At 41.7% G+C, this 19,451-nt stretch overlaps 3 protein-coding genes across 5 annotated transcripts; 1 reads left to right on the plus strand and 2 right to left on the minus strand.

Moving 5' to 3' along the window:
• Positions 1-1,860: 1,860 nt before the first annotated feature.
• Positions 1,861-5,694, minus strand: LOC115691178 (endoglucanase 25). Its single transcript, XM_030617749.2, has 6 exons — positions 5,213-5,694; positions 4,757-5,067; positions 3,814-4,275; positions 3,056-3,191; positions 2,780-2,952; positions 1,861-2,641 (listed from the first exon to the last, which is right to left on the minus strand). Exons 1-6 carry the CDS (start codon positions 5,604-5,606, stop codon positions 2,240-2,242), a joined length of 1,878 nt encoding a protein of 625 aa, XP_030473609.1. The 5' UTR covers positions 5,607-5,694; the 3' UTR covers positions 1,861-2,239.
• Positions 5,695-10,355: 4,661 nt separating this feature from the next.
• LOC115691169 (uncharacterized) lies at positions 10,356-13,060 on the minus strand. Of its 3 annotated transcripts, none has more exons than XR_008815581.1 (6): positions 12,611-13,060; positions 12,342-12,523; positions 11,118-11,889; positions 10,961-11,052; positions 10,643-10,852; positions 10,356-10,486 (listed from the first exon to the last, which is right to left on the minus strand). XR_008815581.1 is itself a non-coding variant. In XM_030617741.2 (5 exons), exons 1-5 carry the CDS (start codon positions 13,043-13,045, stop codon positions 10,714-10,716), a joined length of 1,620 nt encoding a protein of 539 aa, XP_030473601.2. In that variant the 5' UTR covers positions 13,046-13,060; the 3' UTR covers positions 10,356-10,713. The 3 variants fall into 3 exon arrangements, 1 of the variants encoding a protein (XP_030473601.2); XR_008815582.1 differs by having other exon boundaries at positions 10,356-10,527; XM_030617741.2 differs by having other exon boundaries at positions 10,356-10,852.
• Positions 13,061-13,542: 482 nt separating this feature from the next.
• Positions 13,543-17,872, plus strand: LOC115691170 (tubulin-folding cofactor B-like). The gene is made up of 8 exons (XM_030617742.2): positions 13,543-13,858; positions 14,048-14,199; positions 14,744-14,862; positions 15,328-15,389; positions 15,627-15,668; positions 16,321-16,454; positions 17,163-17,232; positions 17,624-17,872. The coding sequence occupies exons 1-8, from the start codon at positions 13,754-13,756 to the stop codon at positions 17,669-17,671; spliced, it is 732 nt and encodes a 243-aa protein (XP_030473602.2). The 5' UTR covers positions 13,543-13,753; the 3' UTR covers positions 17,672-17,872.
• Positions 17,873-19,451: the final 1,579 nt, after the last annotated feature.

Genomic DNA, 19,451 nt, shown 5'->3' on the forward strand with positions numbered 1-19,451 from the left:
CTTTTTTTAATCGAGAAAGAGACCACTTTGATGTGAATTTTCCATTTGAATTTTTTTAGCAAAAAGAAGAAATTTTATTTTTTTAATAAAATTGTTTACATGATATCTTTTAACATTATTTTCAATATTTAAATTTAAAAAGTTGCAGATTTTTTTTTTCAATTTTAAACCAATTAAAAATTTAAAAACTTTAAATTAATCACCCAAATAGACTTTCCAAATGTGTTTTCACCAAGCAGTTTTTCTCTTAAAGTTGTTTCTCAAAGTAGTGTTTGCCAAATAGTCTTTGCATTTCACCAAAGCCCTTTAGGCTAAACTGCTTTGCATTTTCCCAAATGTTAATACCATGAAAAATCCCAAACTAGTACACTTGCGATAAATTTACCAAAAACTAATTTTTTGACTACCAAAAACCCCGAACTGGTACACCTGTGATAATTTTACCTCGAATTAATTTTTTAAGTACAAAAAACCCCCAACTGGTATACCTGTGACAAATTTACCCTCCACTAATTTCCGTTAAATTTTGCTGTGAAATTACTAAGTTTGATGACACGTGATAGTTGACGGGTGTACTAGTTTGGGGTTTTACCCCTCTGTTTGTCACAAGCTTACCAATTTTATGATTTTTCGTGATATTAATCTAATTTAACGGACACTAACGGAAGATAAATTTGTCACAAATATACAAGTTTTGGGTTTTTAGTAGTTAAAAAATTAGTTTGGGATAAAATTGTCACAGATGTACCAGTTTAGTATTTTTTGTGGTCAAAAAATTAGTTTGGGGTAAAATTGTCACAAGTGCACCAACCAGTGTGGGGTTTTTTGTGGTAAAAAAAAAGTTCAGAGTAAATTTATCATAGGTGTACTAGTTTAGGGTTTTTTGTGGTCAAAAAATTAGTTCGGGGTAAAATTGTCATATATGTACCAATTTGAGATTTTTCGTGGTATTAACTCTTTTCCCAAAGTCCCTTGAAAATGTTGAACCAAACGCACCAATGGACTACACTCGGAGTTGAAGAACTAATTGAATGTAAATGGGGTGAAAGGCCTCTTTCAAAACCTCACGTCGCAAGGTGCATGGATTTAGGTTAATACCATGAAAAACCTCAAACTGGTACATTTGTGACAAATTTATCAAAAAGTAATTTTTTTGACTACAAAAAACCCCAAACTTATACGCCTGTGACAAATTTACCCTCCGTTAGTTTCCGTCAAATTTTACCATTAAATTGCTGAGTTATATGACGTGTTAGTTTACGGATATACCAGTTAGAGTCTTACCTCTATGTTTGTCACAGGTTTACCAATTTACGATTTTTCGTAATATTAGTCCAATTTAACGGAGGGTAAATTTATCACAAATATACCAGTTTGGGATTTTTTATGGTCAAAAAAATTAATTTAGGGTAAATTTATCATAGGTGTACTAATTTAGAGTTTTTCGCGGTATTAACCCCATGGATTTTCAAACTAGAGAAAGAGCTTCGAAATGTCTTTTGTAATATCTCATTTTTATCTTATGTAATATCTACTTTTTCAATAAAGGAAAATTATTTTAATAAATCCGAATTAGAGATGGCAATATGGGTCAAAAACCGCTAATTTTAGTAGCCAGACTAAAAGAAAAGCCTTAATTTTAGTAGGCCAAGTTACATATAATCACTTAAAATTTTAAAGACAGGGTAAAATGAGTTCTAAATATTAAAGCCTAAGTTTATATGGATTTATTTGGATTTACACCATATCCATAATCATATTCAAACCGCGGGTCAATTTGGATCAAACCACTTTCGACCCATCCCTACTGTTCGACAGGCCTAATCCAAACAAAGAAAACTGTGATCCTTCACCACCGCATAGCTGAATTCACCTTATAAAATGGAATCGTTGAAACAAAGAAAGAAAGAAGCACACAATCCTATTTGACTGTTTTATCATATGTGGTGCAAGCCGTCAAGTTTCAAAGAATACATGATTGATGTCTTCATACACTATATACCCCGCGCATTTCACAAAGATTGAAAGAACAAAAAGAGAGTCCCGGGTTCAACTGTTCTTCAGAGTATTTTTTTATGCCAATGCAAATGTCAAGAAGTCTCACTTCCCTTCCCTTCCCTTCTTTGGTTTGTCATGCACACTCCCCGCCTCATCCTGCATTACCTTCTTCCTCTTCCCAGGTGGTAACTTTGAAATATCTACTCCAACTCAGCTGCATAAAAACCCACACCAGCCAAACTCATGGTTTCCATGGAGCTGGAGGTGGTGGTGGAGTGGGAAACATGGGAGGAACTGCGGAAAATATCGTGTTCTTGTCAATCTTAGCGCTCCCGTCACCTGATAAGGCCACAAGCGCTGCAACCAATCCTGCATTCCCTGCGAGAGTGGGTTCTGTGTAGTTGTAGTTAGTACGGACATCGTGGAAGCCGTCATGCCGATCGGGGCCTGCAACCATTGCACCCACTATCGTGTTTGGGTTCGGCTTTGACGTGTCCCTCCATTTCCATCCTCCTTTGCAGTTGTACCTGACCTTATTCTTTGGGATAGACGCAGCTCTGTGATGCACATGTCTCGGGTAATGCTCACCAAAGCCGACAATGTAACTCATTTTCCGAGGGTTTTTCCCGAGGATGTAATCGATCTAGAGATCCCAAAAGAGAATCAAAGATGGAGTCATCATCTATTGTTTTTCAGCATCTTAGCATCAAGAAGCAATTAAAAAAAAAAATAGGCGATACCAAAATGTTCCTAGAAAACAGGAGAGGCGCAAATGACATACCTGCGTCCTGGCAAAATCACGCAAGACATCAGTAGAATAGAAATTGGGCCCACAGTACCATCCAGGAGTATCTGCAGCATCAAGGTAGTCACTGAATACAGTGGCTAGGAAGGCTGCATTGACAACATATTGAAGAGGCTGGGGTCTTCCATGGTTCAACTGGATCAAGCCGCCTGTAAGAAAGGCAAAAAGGGGAAATGAGACTAAGCTGCCAACTAGTTCACTACATGTATTCATTGTCCACTCCACCCTATGCCATCTCTGAAGAGACATTACCTTTGGTTCTATTGAAGCTTGTGAAGATAGGCAGGTATGAGCACATGATTATGCTGGTCTGATTGTGAAATGTCCTCAGCATTTCCTCGTATGGATACCCAGGGCTGAGGAACAACCTCAGACGGCTTAGGAGTACCTACAAGTTTGCAACAGGCATATTAGATCATTGCATTGTTCAGAATATGTGTCAAAATGACGAGTTTAATACATCCTAAACCCTTCTCTCTCAACAAAAGACAAATCAATGGAGCATCTGCTGCTGCATGTATATGGACCAAACAAATCTAGTCACTTCTCATGCATTAGACTTAGAGTTGGGTACAGGGAAGACAGAGGAATCAGCTTCTGAACCTACCACAACATCCAGGCAAGTAAAAAAAACCAAAAAGAGTTTCACAGAGAGATGGCTCAACAGTTTTCACTTCGAGTGCATTGAGTTCTCTCGTTTTTTTTTATCCCCTCCTTCAAGAAATGAATTCAATTACAATTGCATTGTAATGGAGCAGTTGCCTTATTTAACTCCTCATGAACATGAATTGTTGACATTTAAGGATAATTGAAAGTCTCAACAGCCAAACTTGCTATAGATACTTCCAGATCCGAAAGAGTCGCAGATTATACACCTCTTGGGATTTCAAACATGGACATTGTATTTCAGATTCCAACATATTGATAACTGAATGATAAGGAGCACGCCAAGTTTATATCTCAATAACAAGCGGGGGGAGGGAAAGACCTCTAGGAGATAATAAATTTACCTGAGCACCAGCAAGCTTGTTGTCCCAGCTAAGTACACCATAATCTGGTCCTCCCCAGAAAGCGCCAGCATGCTTGGCGAGACCAGGAGTGGTGGCAAGTTGCAAATAAGAGGAATTACCGGTTGCATAGTACAACCAAGCACCACCCCAGATAAACTCATCCCAGTAACTAGTGGAGTTATAGAAAATTGCAGCCTCTGATCCACCGGCACTGTATCTCCCTCGCTGTTGCCTCGCAAAATGGAAGAGCGTTTTGGCACCGTGAACTAGTTTCTGAGAGTAGGCCTTGTTGTCTTTGAAAACAATCGACGCAGAAGCTAAAGCAGCGGCCATCTCGGCAGCAAGATCTGAGCAGCTGTGACATTCGGATACAGGCCGCGCATAATCAATGTCTTCGGGACGCATCCAGCAGTAATGATCGTTCGCAGTAGTGCTTCCTCCGGAAGTATCCCCAACACCGACCTGATGAAAATGGGAAAGATAGATGCAAATCAATCAAACGGGGCAATCAATTAAAATAGAATTTCGCAGGAATGAGATTCCAGTTCAAATAAAAAGACAGGGATCTCGATGAGAAGCATCTAAATCTGAAGAAATCGGACAGGATCTCTTGGAAAATGCATAACTGGGGGAGTCCAAGACTCTCCCGCAGCACTCACGGGCTAGAAATATTAAATAAAAGCTGCACGTCCTAAGTATCTTGATCTGACATCATCACGTTCTCACACAATTCAGATCCATGCTTCCCCTATCTGGTTCATCACACACCCAACTCTACTCAAGTGCATGTATAAGCAAATTAAAGGCAACATTTTTTTCTTCCTTTTAGCAAAGGGAATCAGAAATGATCCCGGGCAACAAAAGGAGATCGCCACACACAACACATGACTCTTCTATCCATTTGCCGAGACACAAGAATTGCGAGAAGCAAGACACTCCGTACCTGGGCGGCGACGCGGTCGATGAGATCGGCGGAGGAATTGAAGGTCTTGAGGAAGTAATCGTTCCCCCACTTGATGATCTCCTTGACGTGGGTGAGCTCCCCCGCGGCGTCGTACTTGGCGCTGTACTCGATGACGCTCCAGCTGAGCATGGTCATGGCGAAGGAGGCGGGGAAGTTGAACTTGATGGCGTCCCCGGCGTCGTAGAACCCTCCCACCAGATTCTTCATCACCGTGGACGAATCGGACTTGCCATCTTGAAGGCAGGAGTTGCCCCTCCACGACACGTTGTTATGCCTAGGGAGCTTCCCAGCTGCAGTGGCAAAAAAGGCCGAAATTCGCTTAGAATGGCGGCGAGTCGACAGTCCACACTATCCAAAGAACACTCGAAATCGGAGCGAGAGAAGTCGAATGACCAGATCTGGAAGAGAGAGAGAGGAGGGGGGGAGGTGGCTTACAGCGCTGGGCGTTGAAGAACATGAGGGCCTTGCGGAGGGCGAGGGTGTAGTTGTCGGGGGGAGCGTGGGCGCGGTGGTGGCGGGGGACGGTCTTGACGATGAGGGCGATGAGGCCGGCGAGGAGGCCGGCGACGAGGACGGTGCCGACGGTCCAGACGAAGATCTTGCGGCTGACGATGATGCAGCCGAGGTCGACGTACTTCTTCTTCTTCTTCTGCTCGCCCTGGCCGAGGAGCCAGCTCTGCTGGGTCTCGTCGAGGGGGCGGGAGTTGTTGTTGGAGAGGGCGGCGCGGTCGTAGTCGTTGAGGTTGCGGCTGCGCTCGTCCTCCGTGGCGGAGTCGGCGGCGTTGATCTCCAGGGGTCCCCCCCATGGATCCCGTCCGTACATGCTCATTCACCGACGGGCAACGAACTGGGCTCCCTTGTCCCCCTTTTACTCTCTCTCACTCTCAAAAAGCACTTCTTGGTGGTGGTGGAAGGGAGGGAGGGAGGGAGTGAAGCAGCAGAGGACACCACCAATAAGAATAGTAGCAATAAAGAAGCAGCAGCAGCGGAGGGAATGAAAGAAGAGGGAGGAAAGGGAGAAGACCCACCACCACCACCGACAGATCTGCGTCAAAGATCGGTCTGGGAGAAAAGCATAGAAAAATGGAGAGGAGGTGGGTAGTTTGGTGGGAGGAGTGTTTTCTCTCTTCCCTCGCCAATGATGGAGGGTGTGGCTCTTTCTTTATGTCTCTTGATGGAGGAGGAGGAGGAAGAAGACGATGGAGGAGGATGACGATTTGGAGGGGTGGTGGGTAGGGGAGATGCTTTGCTTCGCTGAGTAGAAAGAGAGAGAGACAGAGAGAGAGAGGGATGGAGGAGTCAAAGGCGATGGAATTGTATAATGGTGTGTGTGGTTGGACTGATGTTTGGGGGGAGGAGGCGTACGAAGGAGCGTCGGGTGGATGACAGTGCCCAGTCCAACCTACCGACAGCGACGCTCCGTCCGCAATGCTCTCCGCCTTTTACCCCGCCCGCCTTCCTTCCGTGAACTGTGAACTGGCGTTGCGGGAGGCCCTGCCCCCTTTTCCATTGCTTTACTAATTTACCCAATTCTCAGGAGATGTTTGGTTTCCTTCTCTGAAGTAGATTGATAAAAGGATAGGACATATTAACTCGACTCTTTTTTTTTTTTTTTTATTTAATAGCCGGCGAAAAAACGGGTCACCCGACCTTCGTAGGCCAACTCGGCCCGTAACAATGAGTAGGTTAGTGTTTTTTTTTTTAATAAATAAGATAATTCTCAAAGTCCATTTGCAAAAAAAATTCACCAAACACTATATTTTGGCCAAAGTAACTTTACAAAATATTTTTACCAAACACCATTTGCATTTCCCCAATGGGCTTTCACCCAAAGATATTTGCATTCCCCCAAGTAGCATTTTCAAAGTTGAACCAAACAGGCCCTCACTTTCCTTCTCTGAAGTAGATTGATAAAAGGATAGGACATATTAACTCGTTATTTAATTTAAAAAAATTCAACTCGGTACGTAACAGAGGTATGTATCGATCCTGGTCCACTCCGTAAATTCAACCGGCCGATTCCGGATGATTTTCAAAGAGACTGGTTCGGTTTCCGATTTCAGATATGGAATCGACCGATCAGACCACTCGAAATTGGACCAACTAGTCCGGCCAATATTTCTTAATTTTTATTTATTTTGAAACAAACTCTAATCGGTAAGTTAATTTTTTGTTTTAATGTTGGGATTCCCACTTGCAGGGAATCACCGGTTCTATAAATCGGGAACCAACCCACCCTAAAACCAACCACACCCAACATGTAAAATGCCAAATTTGTCATTTTGAGCACATGAAAAGGGGCTGCATTTAATCATTTACCGATATAGCTCATGGACCACAACGAACGAATTCAAAGTCCAAGAACGATATTATACATCGAATCAAAGTTCAAAAATCCGTTCATGTCATTTTTCTTATCCAATAGCAACAAGAAAGTACACCCGGCATCTTTCGGTGCGAGGTACAATTACATGTTACGATGACACCCGCTTATGGACTGACTCCTAACGGATGTATAACCCACGTGGCTTGGCCATTTTTTTTTAATCGATTCGAGTTTTGAGACAAAAGAAACAAGACAACACCCGTGAGCTGTAAAAGCGTCCCCACCACCACCACCACACATCTGCTGCTTCTTCTTCATCTTCTTCATCGCGGGGTACAACGTCGCCATCATTTAACCAAACACAAACGCCTTTGCCGACACTCCAAGATTTCTCTCTTTTGAGGCCTTTTTGCGCAGGTTTTTGTTTAACCCTCCTCCTCCGACGACTCCGATCTCGACCGACACTCGCTCCCCCATCATGTTTTGGCTGTTCTTTTTTTTTTTTTTTGTCCGTTCCACGTGTGTGGTGTTTTGTGGTGTGGTGGATGTTCCTGATCGATTTAAGGAGGGACTGTTTTCCGTATGGGCGGCGGGCCCACGTCATTATTGTGGGTTTTACATCCACGGTTCAGTGTCCCACCACATGGTTTCTTCCAGCATCTTTCCTTCTTGCTAGCTCACTCAAAACATAATTAAGATCAATGGATATTTCCTTATAAAACAAGCCATCAACTTTTTAATTTAGCTAATTTAATTTTAAACCTTTTAACAATTTATCAATATAGCACTTCTAACCAATTTTGATCAAAAAATCACCGACATAAATACCAATAAATTTTTTTTGAATTTTTTTTATTTTCTTTCTATTTTTTTCTTGATTACGGGCTAGTTATGGCCGTCGACGACTCTTGCCTAGATCTAGCGAGAGTGGCCGTCAACGACTCTTGCCTAGATCGAGCGAGGGCTGGTGTGGGCGTCCAAGCCCTAACCTATGGCTGGCGGAGTAAAATAAAAAAAGAACAAGGAAAAATATTCAAAAATTTCAAAAAAAAATTATAAAAATTATAAAAATTATCCACGTCAATATCGCTTGCCACGTAAGATGGCTTTCACATTAGCAATTTCCAGCCAATTTTGACAAGAACTACATTGGCGAATCGTCAAAATATTTAGAATTAAATTGAACCAAATTGAAAGGTGTAAGAACCTTGCAGTAAGTTTATGACATTTTTTTTTTGTAATTTTGCCATTAAGATTAGGAATTCGATTGAGAATTATTGGGCCAAGTTTTGGTTCGGACCATCCTACTATTTATATCGAATTAGGTAATGTGTTAATTCCAAACAGAGTCCGCTGGTCCATCAGCAGCAACCCGTTACATCATTTGTGGAACTTCATCACCCTCCAACTTGTCAAACCATCATATCCTAATGCATTTATAATGATAGATTTTATGCATCGTTTTATGGGTGACTTATCTTCTTTCGTAAGCTAAACATCACCGTGAGCATCTTCTTTATGCCTAGAACTCCAGACAAAGTGCTATTTAGCTCACGCTTTGCAAAAATGATCTTTTAATCACATCAGCTTTCCACATATTTGCATTATAATGATACGCTCTCTTAGCACCTGAAATATCTGACTTCTTCTTCTTCTTTTTTCATTCCAAATGAGAATTATGATCGGAGACCCCGAAAGGAAGGATCTAGTGGCGCGAACAAGCAATTTGTGCTTTCACTGGTAGCCCAAATGACTGCAGATATCCCGTCTTTGACAGATAATTTAGATTCACAAATGTATTACTTGCACCTACTAAGATGAACCGTGTATCCTATCCTATGGTTGCACGTAGATCTGCATAAACAGGCTATTACAAATGTCGCGACCGAACTCCCGAGCCCTTTTTTAAACGACATGCAAAGAGAAGGGGGCTCGCGCAGTGCGTCTTAAGTCAGGTTCGGGACTTAACTCGAGGCTCTCTCAGCCCATCTGTATCGCGACTTAGGGTTTAAGTTTTTAACATGCAAGTGGTTTATATCGAGTCGCCGCTAATCGATTTGGGGTGGGTCGATTAGAAAGCCAAATAGGGTGATGGGAGAATCACCCTATTCCTGAACAGAGATTAGCTGAATTCGGGGGCTTGGTTACACTAGTTAGATAACTAATGCGCTTTCGGTACCAATTTACCCTGTTCATTTCGAAAACATTTGTCGAGCAATTTTGATTGATTTTAGGACCTTTCTCCTAACATGTGAGGTGATCAAGCGAGTGCATGTCGAAACGATTAGCGATCGGGAACACAACGCATTCATGCGGCCTAAGGTTAGCATGGCAAGTCGGATGACATTCAAAACACATGACATTTCAAGCAATTGTATTAAAAACATGCATAACAATACTAACGGTAATAAAAACTATCATGCAAAATACTACCGCGTAATCCTAGGTTTATCTAATTTAAACATGGTAAATTATGCATAATAATACTATAACAAATAAAACATTTAGAATATAATACAATTTAAAAAAAAAAAATTTTTTTTTTAAAAAATTTAATTTTTTAATTTTTAAAATTTTTTTTTTTCGAAAAAAATAAAAATAAAATAATAATAATAATAATAATACAGAAGAAAGAACAAAAAATAATAATAATAATAATTTTTTTCTTAAAATTTTTTTAAAATTTTTAATTTTAAATTTTTTAATAAAATAATATTATGTGTTAATTCCAAACAGAGTCCGCTGGTCCATCAGCAGCAACCCGTTACATCATTTGTGGAACTTCATCACCCTCCAACTTGTCAAACCATCATATCCTAATGCATTTATAATGATAGATTTTATGCATCGTTTTATGGGTGACTTATCTTCTTTCGTAAGCTAAACATCACCGTGAGCATCTTCTTTATGCCTAGAACTCCAGACAAAGTGCTATTTAGCTCACGCTTTGCAAAAATGATCTTTTAATCAATCATTTTTGTTTAAAATTTAAGAAAATATGCTCTAATAGGCCCTATTAATTCACATATGCCTAATGTCTATATGCAATGCATTTAAATAGAAATATTTTTTGTTTTAGGAATTAAAAGAAAATTAATTCCTAAATTTTGTGCAATTAATTTTGGGCAAATTAAAAATAGGTGTCAACAACAAACAGATACAGAGAGCCTTAAACTGCATGCTCAAAAGTATCTTGACAAGAAAAAAGAAAGGAGGAGAGATAATTTCAATGCCAGTAAAGAAGCCAAAGGATAAGCAAAGAGACATGGCCAATTCAATGAAGCTAAGAATGTGTCAATCTGTCGGTTCCTTTCAACATCTAGGACAAGACAGTCCAATCTACATAAGTCTCGACATTCGAAGAATTTGATCACCAGGCTATCCTGCCCGACATTTTTCCTGATATGTTGAGAACATGAATTTGCTAGCAAAAGTAGAGGGAATGAAGTGAGGAATTATATAGACCTCAGTTTGAGAAAAATGCTAGACATGGAGGTTATAAATACGTATTGTAAGCTAAGAAGGATGAGAAGAACTACCAGCACGGTCCTACAGATGAAGAACAGCTCGCTCCGTCCCATAAATGGAACAAAAATAAGGGGCCCATGCTTCATGAGGATAGCTTTGTCCTCTTTTTTCCGCGACTTCCTTTCTCTTTCATATTGGTGGCAGTAATCAACTTATAGCTTGACAAAGGCATCGCGCTTAGATTCCCAAATCTTTCCCCGTAAAAGTTCCATAACTCTGCCCTGCTCATCAAGGAAACAGATAGAATCACGTTTTTTCAATGTGGAAGGCAGGAATTAACAGAGAAGGAAAGGGCATGTAATAGAATTCTTTAGCCTCTCATGGCGTACCAGTATGCGAGGAACTGAAATGGAGCATATCGTCCGTAGATATCCTCTACATCACTTTGAGCAGTTTGAATGGTAGAATTTTTTCCGTGGACCTACAGTTTCAAATCTCCATTCAGATCACAAGCAAAAATACTAAAAGCGAAGCCACAGAGCATACCTGCTTCAAATGCCTGATTGTTTCAGAATCAGTTGGAACGGCATGGTAGAATCCCATGCACATTAGCACATTGGCACATGTGAAAGGACCGAAACCATCGATTTGCCTCAGCCTCTCTGTTAGATCAGCATAACTGGACAAGCACCGTGTATCACAAATCTCTTCCAGTTGACTCAGGTTTATCCTGCCTTCAACAATACCTCGAGAAAGCTTTACAATCCGACCAGCTCTATAACCAAGATTACAATGTTTCGCCAGAAAACCTTCATCTAGGCTTGCTAGTTCTCTCGGGCTAGGAAAGTCTCCAACCACATCCCACCAGCATTCTTCTACATGAGCAATTTGCACAATAGGCTCTTGACATGCACCTCGCTTTCGAGCTTCCTCAGAAGTCTCACAAATTTCATCAGAAGCCAGACGAGATTGGCGGTCACAATGTGAGCTACAGCCATCTGAAGAAGATAAGCCTGAGGTCAATTGGTCGTTCTCATGGATGCCAATAGCCAATTTGACGGCATCCATCCTTGTGCTTGTATCTACTTGTGCTTCAGTCGTAACGTCTACAAACTTGGCCATTAAATTGGTTTGAGTCTTGCGTCTGCCCCCTTTTCTCTTAGCCTCCTTTGCAGCAGGTGTTGTCGGAGCCAAATGTGAAGCCACGGCTTTGGCATTATTGCGAATACCATCTGTATCTTCCGTGCAAGATGAGTTACGCTGCAGCTCAAGCTGCAGCTCGCAAAGTGCTTGAGCCATGCTCAAAGTCCTCGACCACCTAATCAAGAAGCCGATCAGTCACCGTATGAGTTTAATTGAAAAGCAAATGAGCGGAATTCGTGCAGCCCGATCAGTCAAAGCATGAGCAAGGCATCAAGCTGTATAGACATAACAAGGACCTTTTCATCTATCATTTCCCATTAGGAATTACAGGTTGGACCCCTCTTAATGAAGAGTTTGAACTAAGCATCCATTTCTTTTCTTTGCTTTCTTCTCTATTCGAAACTGATAGCCCGACATTCTAATCATTTTGAGCAGTCCTGGGTCATTATGTTTGCAAATAGTTGCGGGGATCAAAGTATGGATTTCGAAGAGACAGCGACAGAGTTGGAGTGAAGATGGCCACTCCAAGAAAGGCGGGCACAGTGCAGATTTTTCAGTAAAGAGAAACTCAAAGAGCTAATAAAGGGTAAGGTGCGTAAGGCGAGTAGGAGGAGGAAGAAGACAGACTGGCAGTTGCAGAGGAGGATGCACTTGACCATGTCCTCGAACAGAGTGGGAGACCTGAAGACTCTCCCCCCGAACTCCCTCACGCAATCGGGGGCTTCCCCCATGGCTCCGCACATCTTCTCGAACTCCCTCGCCTTCCTCTCGTCCTCGTCCGACAGCCGCAGCATCCGCCTCACCTGCCCCTGTCCAACAGACAAAACAAAGAAACGCACGATCAGCCCATCGAAAGGGAAGGCGCAGGAGAGGGGTAGGGGGGGCGAGCGACGGACCAGGAGGGAGCGGTGCTGGGAGGGAGAGAGGGCGGAGACGCCGCGGACGAGGAGGCGGAGGGAGGCGGAGCGAGGAGGGTGGGAGATGCGGACCACGACGGGGACGTCACCGTGGGGGAGGCGGAGGAGGCGAGAGAGGGAGAGGGAGAGCGGGTCCCAGCGGTTGGGGCACGTCATGAACAGCCCGTGGCTGCACACCGCCTTCTCCAGCCGGAATGTCTTCGCCGCCTCCCCTAGCCCCACCTCCACCTCCAACGCCGCCGCCGCCGCCACCTCCATCTCTTCTCTCTCTATCACTTCCTCAGACCTCACTTCTCGTGGGCTTTTGGGGCCGACCCAACAACGGTAGTGTGGAGCAAAATATGAAAAAGTAACATTGAACTGCCAAAAGTCGTGCACGCTCGCCTTCCTGTCTCCGCCTTGGTAAATCTCCATGGCCGCCTTGTGCTCTCTCTAAAATCACAACTCCTTTTTAAAAAACAAGGAAAGACCCGGTTTACAGGCCCATCATGAAAGAAAACCCGATCCGACCCCTAGTTCCGAGATCTCCGAACCTGACCCGACTGGGGTAGCTTCCAAATTTCAACTCACGCAAATCGGGACCTCACCCGTTACCGATCACCCTCGAACATCTCCATGAAATGATCGTAAAATGTCATTTCTCCTTTCTTAAGATCTAAAAGTAAAACGGGTTGATATCTTACAAACATTCTTTGCAAATTTTAAAAAAAGAGATCTCGAGTTGAAACTCTTTGTAACTTTCTCTCTCTTATAGATCTCAAATTATGTATTTTTATGCTCTATAGTTTAAACAAAATCCAATCTAATAGTTAAATGCTAAATCATACTACATTCACCACACAGGGACTCAAAAACTTTTTAGTGCACCTAGTTTTGGTGGTGCATGGAAGTTGTGGTCCGTATTGGGCTTATTTTCACACGTTGTCGTGCAGAGGAAAGAGACCATAATGGCTCGGTCTTAAGCCCGCCCATCAGTCGGATCTCTAAATTCTTGGCGAATCTGTCTGTTGGAATTTTGCTTTCCCGAATTGGCTGAGAGAGAGAGAGTTCGAATCGAGCATTTTCGAATCCTTGCGGGTGTGATTCAGGAGGGGAGCGGAGCGGCGACGCCCGGTGACGGCAATGGCGAGCCGGTTGCAGCAGCTCCCGGGTGACGAGTCCGTGCTCCTTCGGCTCTCCCACTCCAACCTCAAGACCTTCTCTTCCGAAATCCGTCTCTCGCTTCAGGTGAGAGGTTCCGTCGGAGTTCTCTCATCTTTGGTTGGTGATGGCGGGGAATTTTGGCTTCTGGGTCTGATTCGCGGTTCGGTTCCAGTTCGATCTTGATGTTTCCTTAATTTTATGGAGCGAAGCTGATGAGTTGTTGAATCTGATGAATCTTGTTCGGGTGTCCTTTGTTTCGCTGTTGATGATCAGACCACGGTGGAGTCCGTGAAAGACAAGCTTTGGAGGAAATGCGGTACGTCTGTGGAATCGATGCGCCTCGACCTCTATGATGACACCGGGTCCAAAGTTTGTAGCTTGGATGATAACAACAGGCCACTGGGTTTTTACTCGCCGACTGATGGGTCAGTTCCGAATTCTCCGTTTTTATCGCTAGGCATGTTGTGATGCTTGAGGTTTTCTGGAGTCTTTGTATAATTGCTGCGTGTTGCGTCTGAACTAATACAGATCAACCCTACAGTGATGAGTTCCTGCCAAAAATTAATCAACATGCCCTTTCTAGACTGTCGTAGGCTTTCCTATGCTGACTTTTAATTACATTTCGTGAAATGGTGATGGTAGCAGATGTTTCGTGCTCCAAAAACACTTTGTATTATGTAATAAGATGGGTCTCCTTGATGTTTTGTTCAGTAAATTATTTGCAAACCAAGAAAAAAGCGTTACAGACTCACTTTTCCGCCCCTCTTTATATGGATATGGTTATATTTTAGCCAATAAAGAAAGCTGCATCGTTTGCTCGTGACTTGTGATTTTATAATCGTTATGAACATTTGTGTCCTAATCATCATCTACAAACTGGCAATTTTTGTTGTGGATTTCTTTTTACTTTGCTGCACTTCCTTGTTTGTTTATTGACTGGTCCATGTTTTGGCTATTTTTTCTTGAAAGGTATCGGTTGCATATTATAGATGTCGATCCATCATCTGTAACCTCTGGTGGCTGGTTAGAAGATACTTCATTGGTGGAAAAATATCAAATTTCAGATGACGCTTATGATAAACGCGATGGTGTGTTCTTAGCATGAAGTTTACCCATCCGTTCGTTGAAGTATATTTAACATAAAGATCATGTAGTCATTTTGTATTCACTTTACCTGAATCATACTTTTAATCATGGAACAGGGAAAAAACATGTAAGAAACTTCTTATGTTCAAAAGTTATAAGAACGAGTCGATGCAACTCCATAATGCGAGATGTGCTTGTTTTGGAATTGCCTGAGCTTTTACTGCTATATGAAAGTGGCTATTTCTCATGGTCTGTATTGTCCTGCCAGATAGAACGGATGACAAGATTAACAGTAATATGTAATGAAGTTGATCATGACTGATGTTGGAGGATTTAATCACAGTGTTGCTCTTTTGGGGACATATTAATCGGACAGTGCATACCTTATTGCGCACATTTGTCTTTTCTGATTTTACTGCTTCATCTTGTCATTGAATGGATTTGAAGATGTATTTCTCCTTTTCCAGGAACTTTCCGGAAATTTAAGGAAAAAATCTCATCCCCAAATCCATCAGCTTTTGAGCCGAAGGTAATGTCTTGAGTTTGACTAGCTGAAAGGTACTACTACCAGTAGAGTCATATGGCTCCAAAGTCATGTTTCTGTAGAGCATTCTGTCCCCTCTTCAAATTTACTTTGTACGCCAGTCATCGAAGGTGTTTTTTTTCCTGTTTCCCTATCATGCCTATCCAATCAGTGATCCCATGTCCTTATTCAAAAATATTTCTGGATGAAGTATTTGAAATTGTCTACTATTGTTATCTACAGATAACAGACAACTACATGGAAGATCTCTGCACTAATGTCAAGGTCGGTAGTTTGGTTACTTTTTTCTCTGGTGATTAACGATCTCTTATGTGATACTATTCATATATCTTAGAACAATCTGGCTACAAGTAGGGAAAGCATTCTGGGTGGAAAGGAGGTGTGAGAGTGAATCAAAAATGAAATGACAGAGCATTGACCACTTCGAGTGCTCTGACAGTAGTGAATTTGAAAATCATCCTTGCATCTCTGAAGAAGATCAATGTATCTGGGTTCCTTTGTGAAGGATTCCTTCATCATACTAAAAATTGCATACATTAGTTATCATCTGCTTTGGTTGGGGTAATTTCGTATCCAAGAGAACTAAAACTAGGAGAAGTTTTTGGCTGTCTTACTGATATTAACAGTTGCTAACCACTTTTCTTTTTGCGAGCGTGGTTGATGCGGAATCTGATTGATAGTTTTAGGAGTTTTTGAGTTTGAGATCTCTATTTGACCTGTTACATGAAAGAGGAAGTTGAACACGTACATTTGTGCTGAAGTTTGTTTATCAGAGGCACAGAAGCATTTCTTGGCTTGTTCTATTTCTCTTCCTTGTATTGTTTCTTGCTATCCTTTTGTCAAATGTTGTGCTGTTTTTATGCCTTGCTAACAGGATGGACATGATTTGTGGTTTCTGTCTTCTTTGATTGTTAAGGTGGGAGATAGGTGTGAAGTTGAGCCAGGGGCTAAAAGAGGAGTAGTGAAATTTGTGGGTAAAGCAGAATCTCTTGCACCTGGTTTCTGGGTTGGAGTTCAATATGATGAACCATTGGGAAAGCATGATGGCATGTATGTCCCTCTTTACAAATCTTTCTTTTGGCATTAACTTCAGTTGCTCTATATACTCGTCACTGTCAATGATCCACTGTCAGCTTGTATCTCCGGATTGATTTTAGTGTTCATTGTTGCAAAGAAAGAGTGACTATAGTAATGACAATGCTAACAAAGATAAAACTGCGCTTTTATTGATTGATAGATGAAATGATCAGTGAACATTAGTGGAAAAAACATATTTATTTTGGAGCTTATTCTATTATTCCAAAATCTCCATCCCAAGTTGGAGAACATATGATATACTTCTTTCCTTGCCCCCTGCTTTACACCAAAAAAAGTCGTCATGAAGAGCAATGCTTAGCTCAATTCTCAGGCTGCGCACATATGGCCTGTTTCTTGCTTCTGAAGAATGGTTAGCTACAATAAGCTGCAAAAACCTGTTAATAACACGACGAAAGAAAAAAGGCTCAAAGGTTTAATTCGAGCCTTGAGGTGTGTTAACTCTACTTCCTTAGATCTCTGAAGCTCTGTGTTCTCCGGGCACGATGATTGTTAGGCTGAAAGGCATTTAACAATTCATTACTGCAAGATTCTCAATAAGTACCATGATATTCTGCTCTTCATGTGAATGCCTGCTGTCATCTGCTTGTGCTAACAAGAGTAACTTCTTTTCCCCATGGCTGGCCCTGTGCAATTGTAAACTTACTGGACATTTTGTTGCAGGGTGAAAGGGACACGGTACTTCAACTGTCCTCCACTTCATGGTGCAGTGGTCAGACCAGACAAAGTAAAGGTAAGGCGACAACTATAGTTTGATGATGTTATCTTAGCTAATACTTAAAACTTAGTGCTGCTGCTACTGCTAGATGTTTAAATTATGAGCCAATTGTTGAACTGGAAAAATTGCTAAAAGTGAGGTATCATTTTCTATGGATGTCTGCACATCTCTCTTGAAACATTTTTGTTGCATTCAAATTTATTGTTGATGCTTTGAGACATGCATTTAAATTGTGAGATGCAACAACTTCCAAGTGTCGAATTTTCTTCATTTAGCTTTGGTAGAAATGCTTGCGAAATTTCCAAAAGAAAGTGTCCTTATTAACCAGAGTTGGGTTCTGTTGCCTTTGCATGTTGAACTTCAACTGTCCTTAACTTTAATTTTCTCATCATTATGTGGTTTCCAGGTTGGGGACTACCCTGAACGAGATATTTTTGAGGAAGATGAGATATAAGCAGTGCAGTGGGCGTTTCTGTTTCGGCTTAGTACTTTTGCAGTTTGCATTTTGTAAGTTTTCTTCCAGTTTTGTGGCGCTGATTCTCGACTTAGTTTCTCTGCACAAGTGCCCTTAAGTACATGAATATTGGAATACCCCAACCATGTAACCTGGAGTAGCCTTGTTGTTTGCAATTACTATTTTGTATCCATTGCTTAAGCAATCGCACTCACATGTTTGCGGCATGTGTGGAGTATCCACAAAAAAGGGGTGAAGAGTTGACGCCAACCTGCACTGTACAATGTGGAAAGAAGAAAGAAAGTTGTGATTTATTACTAAGGTGATCAATTCAAAAATGGGAGCCATTAGGCATTTTAAATAGCGGCATGAATGACAAGCCAGATGTGTAAAACTTAGTTCCTAATGTGATGCACTTGAAAGATGCCAGATTTGTAGCTTGAATTAGCTTCAAAATGACTCGAGTGTGATCTGGTACAAGTATCACGTCTTTGGAAACATGGACCGGACTTAATACTGTAGGTCTTCACCACCGATGAGTCTCCAAAAGAGAGATTGATGCTGGGAGGGAGAGAGGGTGGAGACGCTGTGGATGACGAGGCGGAGGGAGGTGGTGCGAGGAGGGTGAGAAATGCCGGCCGTCACAGGAAAATGGTGGCTGAGAGGGAGGGCGCGAGAGAGGGAGAGAGAGGGTAAGTCTTCCAACGGTCGGGGGCACATCATGTATAGTCCGTGGCGGTGCACCGCCTTCTCCAACCTTAATGTCTTTGCACACTGGGTGACCTTTAATATATGAAAGTGGGAAATTTGATCTTATTAGTAACTTATTCCGACTACAGTCAAGTAAGACAGAACTATGGATAGCTACAAGAATATTCCTAGTGAATTAACTTTCAGATACATCTATTGATAGTCAAGCTCAACTCAAACTAAGAAAAACATGTTCGAGTAGACAACAAGGCGGGCCCAAAAAAATTGTTGAGAAAAGCTGGAGTTGCTTGGACTCTAGGGCAACCCCAGTGGAGCCAACAATGGTTTGAATTTGAACTCACTCGAAGACGATCAAGAAGGAAAAATCTGTGGTCTTGGTCGTTGAGGGAAACGTGCGTCTTGGGGGCAGACCTTAGACTTCTCTCTTTCTCTATATCGGACAACCAGAAGTTGGCACACTGAGAATTTTTATTTCTAAGAACTGACCTTGGCCTGCTCCATAGGTAATACAATTGCTAAGTTTGGCAGATAAAAGTGGTAATTCCATAGAAAAATAGGTAAATAAAAAAAAGAAGAAGATGAAATAAGCATTGATATCAACTCAAATGAAAGTCAGTAATGGTTGGTAACTCAATCAGAAAAAAGTTGATAAATCATATAGAAAAGGTTAGTGATTTCATATAAGATAGTACCGAGAAATGTAGAAAAGTTCTTTTTTGTCGGAGTTAACAAAAATCGGTAATTTAATAACAAAAAATTTTGGCAATCACTCTAATCGAAGTTGGTAATTTCTAAAAAAAGTTGGTAAACTTGGTATGCAATAAAAAGAAATAAATGCTAGTAAGCTACTCATATAAGAGTTGGTAACCCATGTTGGGAGTGCACAGTAAAAACCGATACCTTCACCTGAGGAGGTCGCCAAGAAGGAATTCAAGTTCGAGCCTATCAACATATCTAGTTGAATTCACATTTACTCAAAAGCTTAAGCCAATGAGTTATGGGCCAACTAAAATATATTAATTGTTCAATACCACATCAATTATCCGATATGAGACTTCTATAACACAAC

This window comes from Syzygium oleosum, unplaced genomic scaffold, assembly GCF_021117445.2.
Source record: "Syzygium oleosum isolate NSW1041296 unplaced genomic scaffold, Sole_v2.1 Sole_v2.53, whole genome shotgun sequence".
NCBI classification, from domain to species: Eukaryota; Viridiplantae; Streptophyta; class Magnoliopsida; order Myrtales; family Myrtaceae; genus Syzygium; species Syzygium oleosum.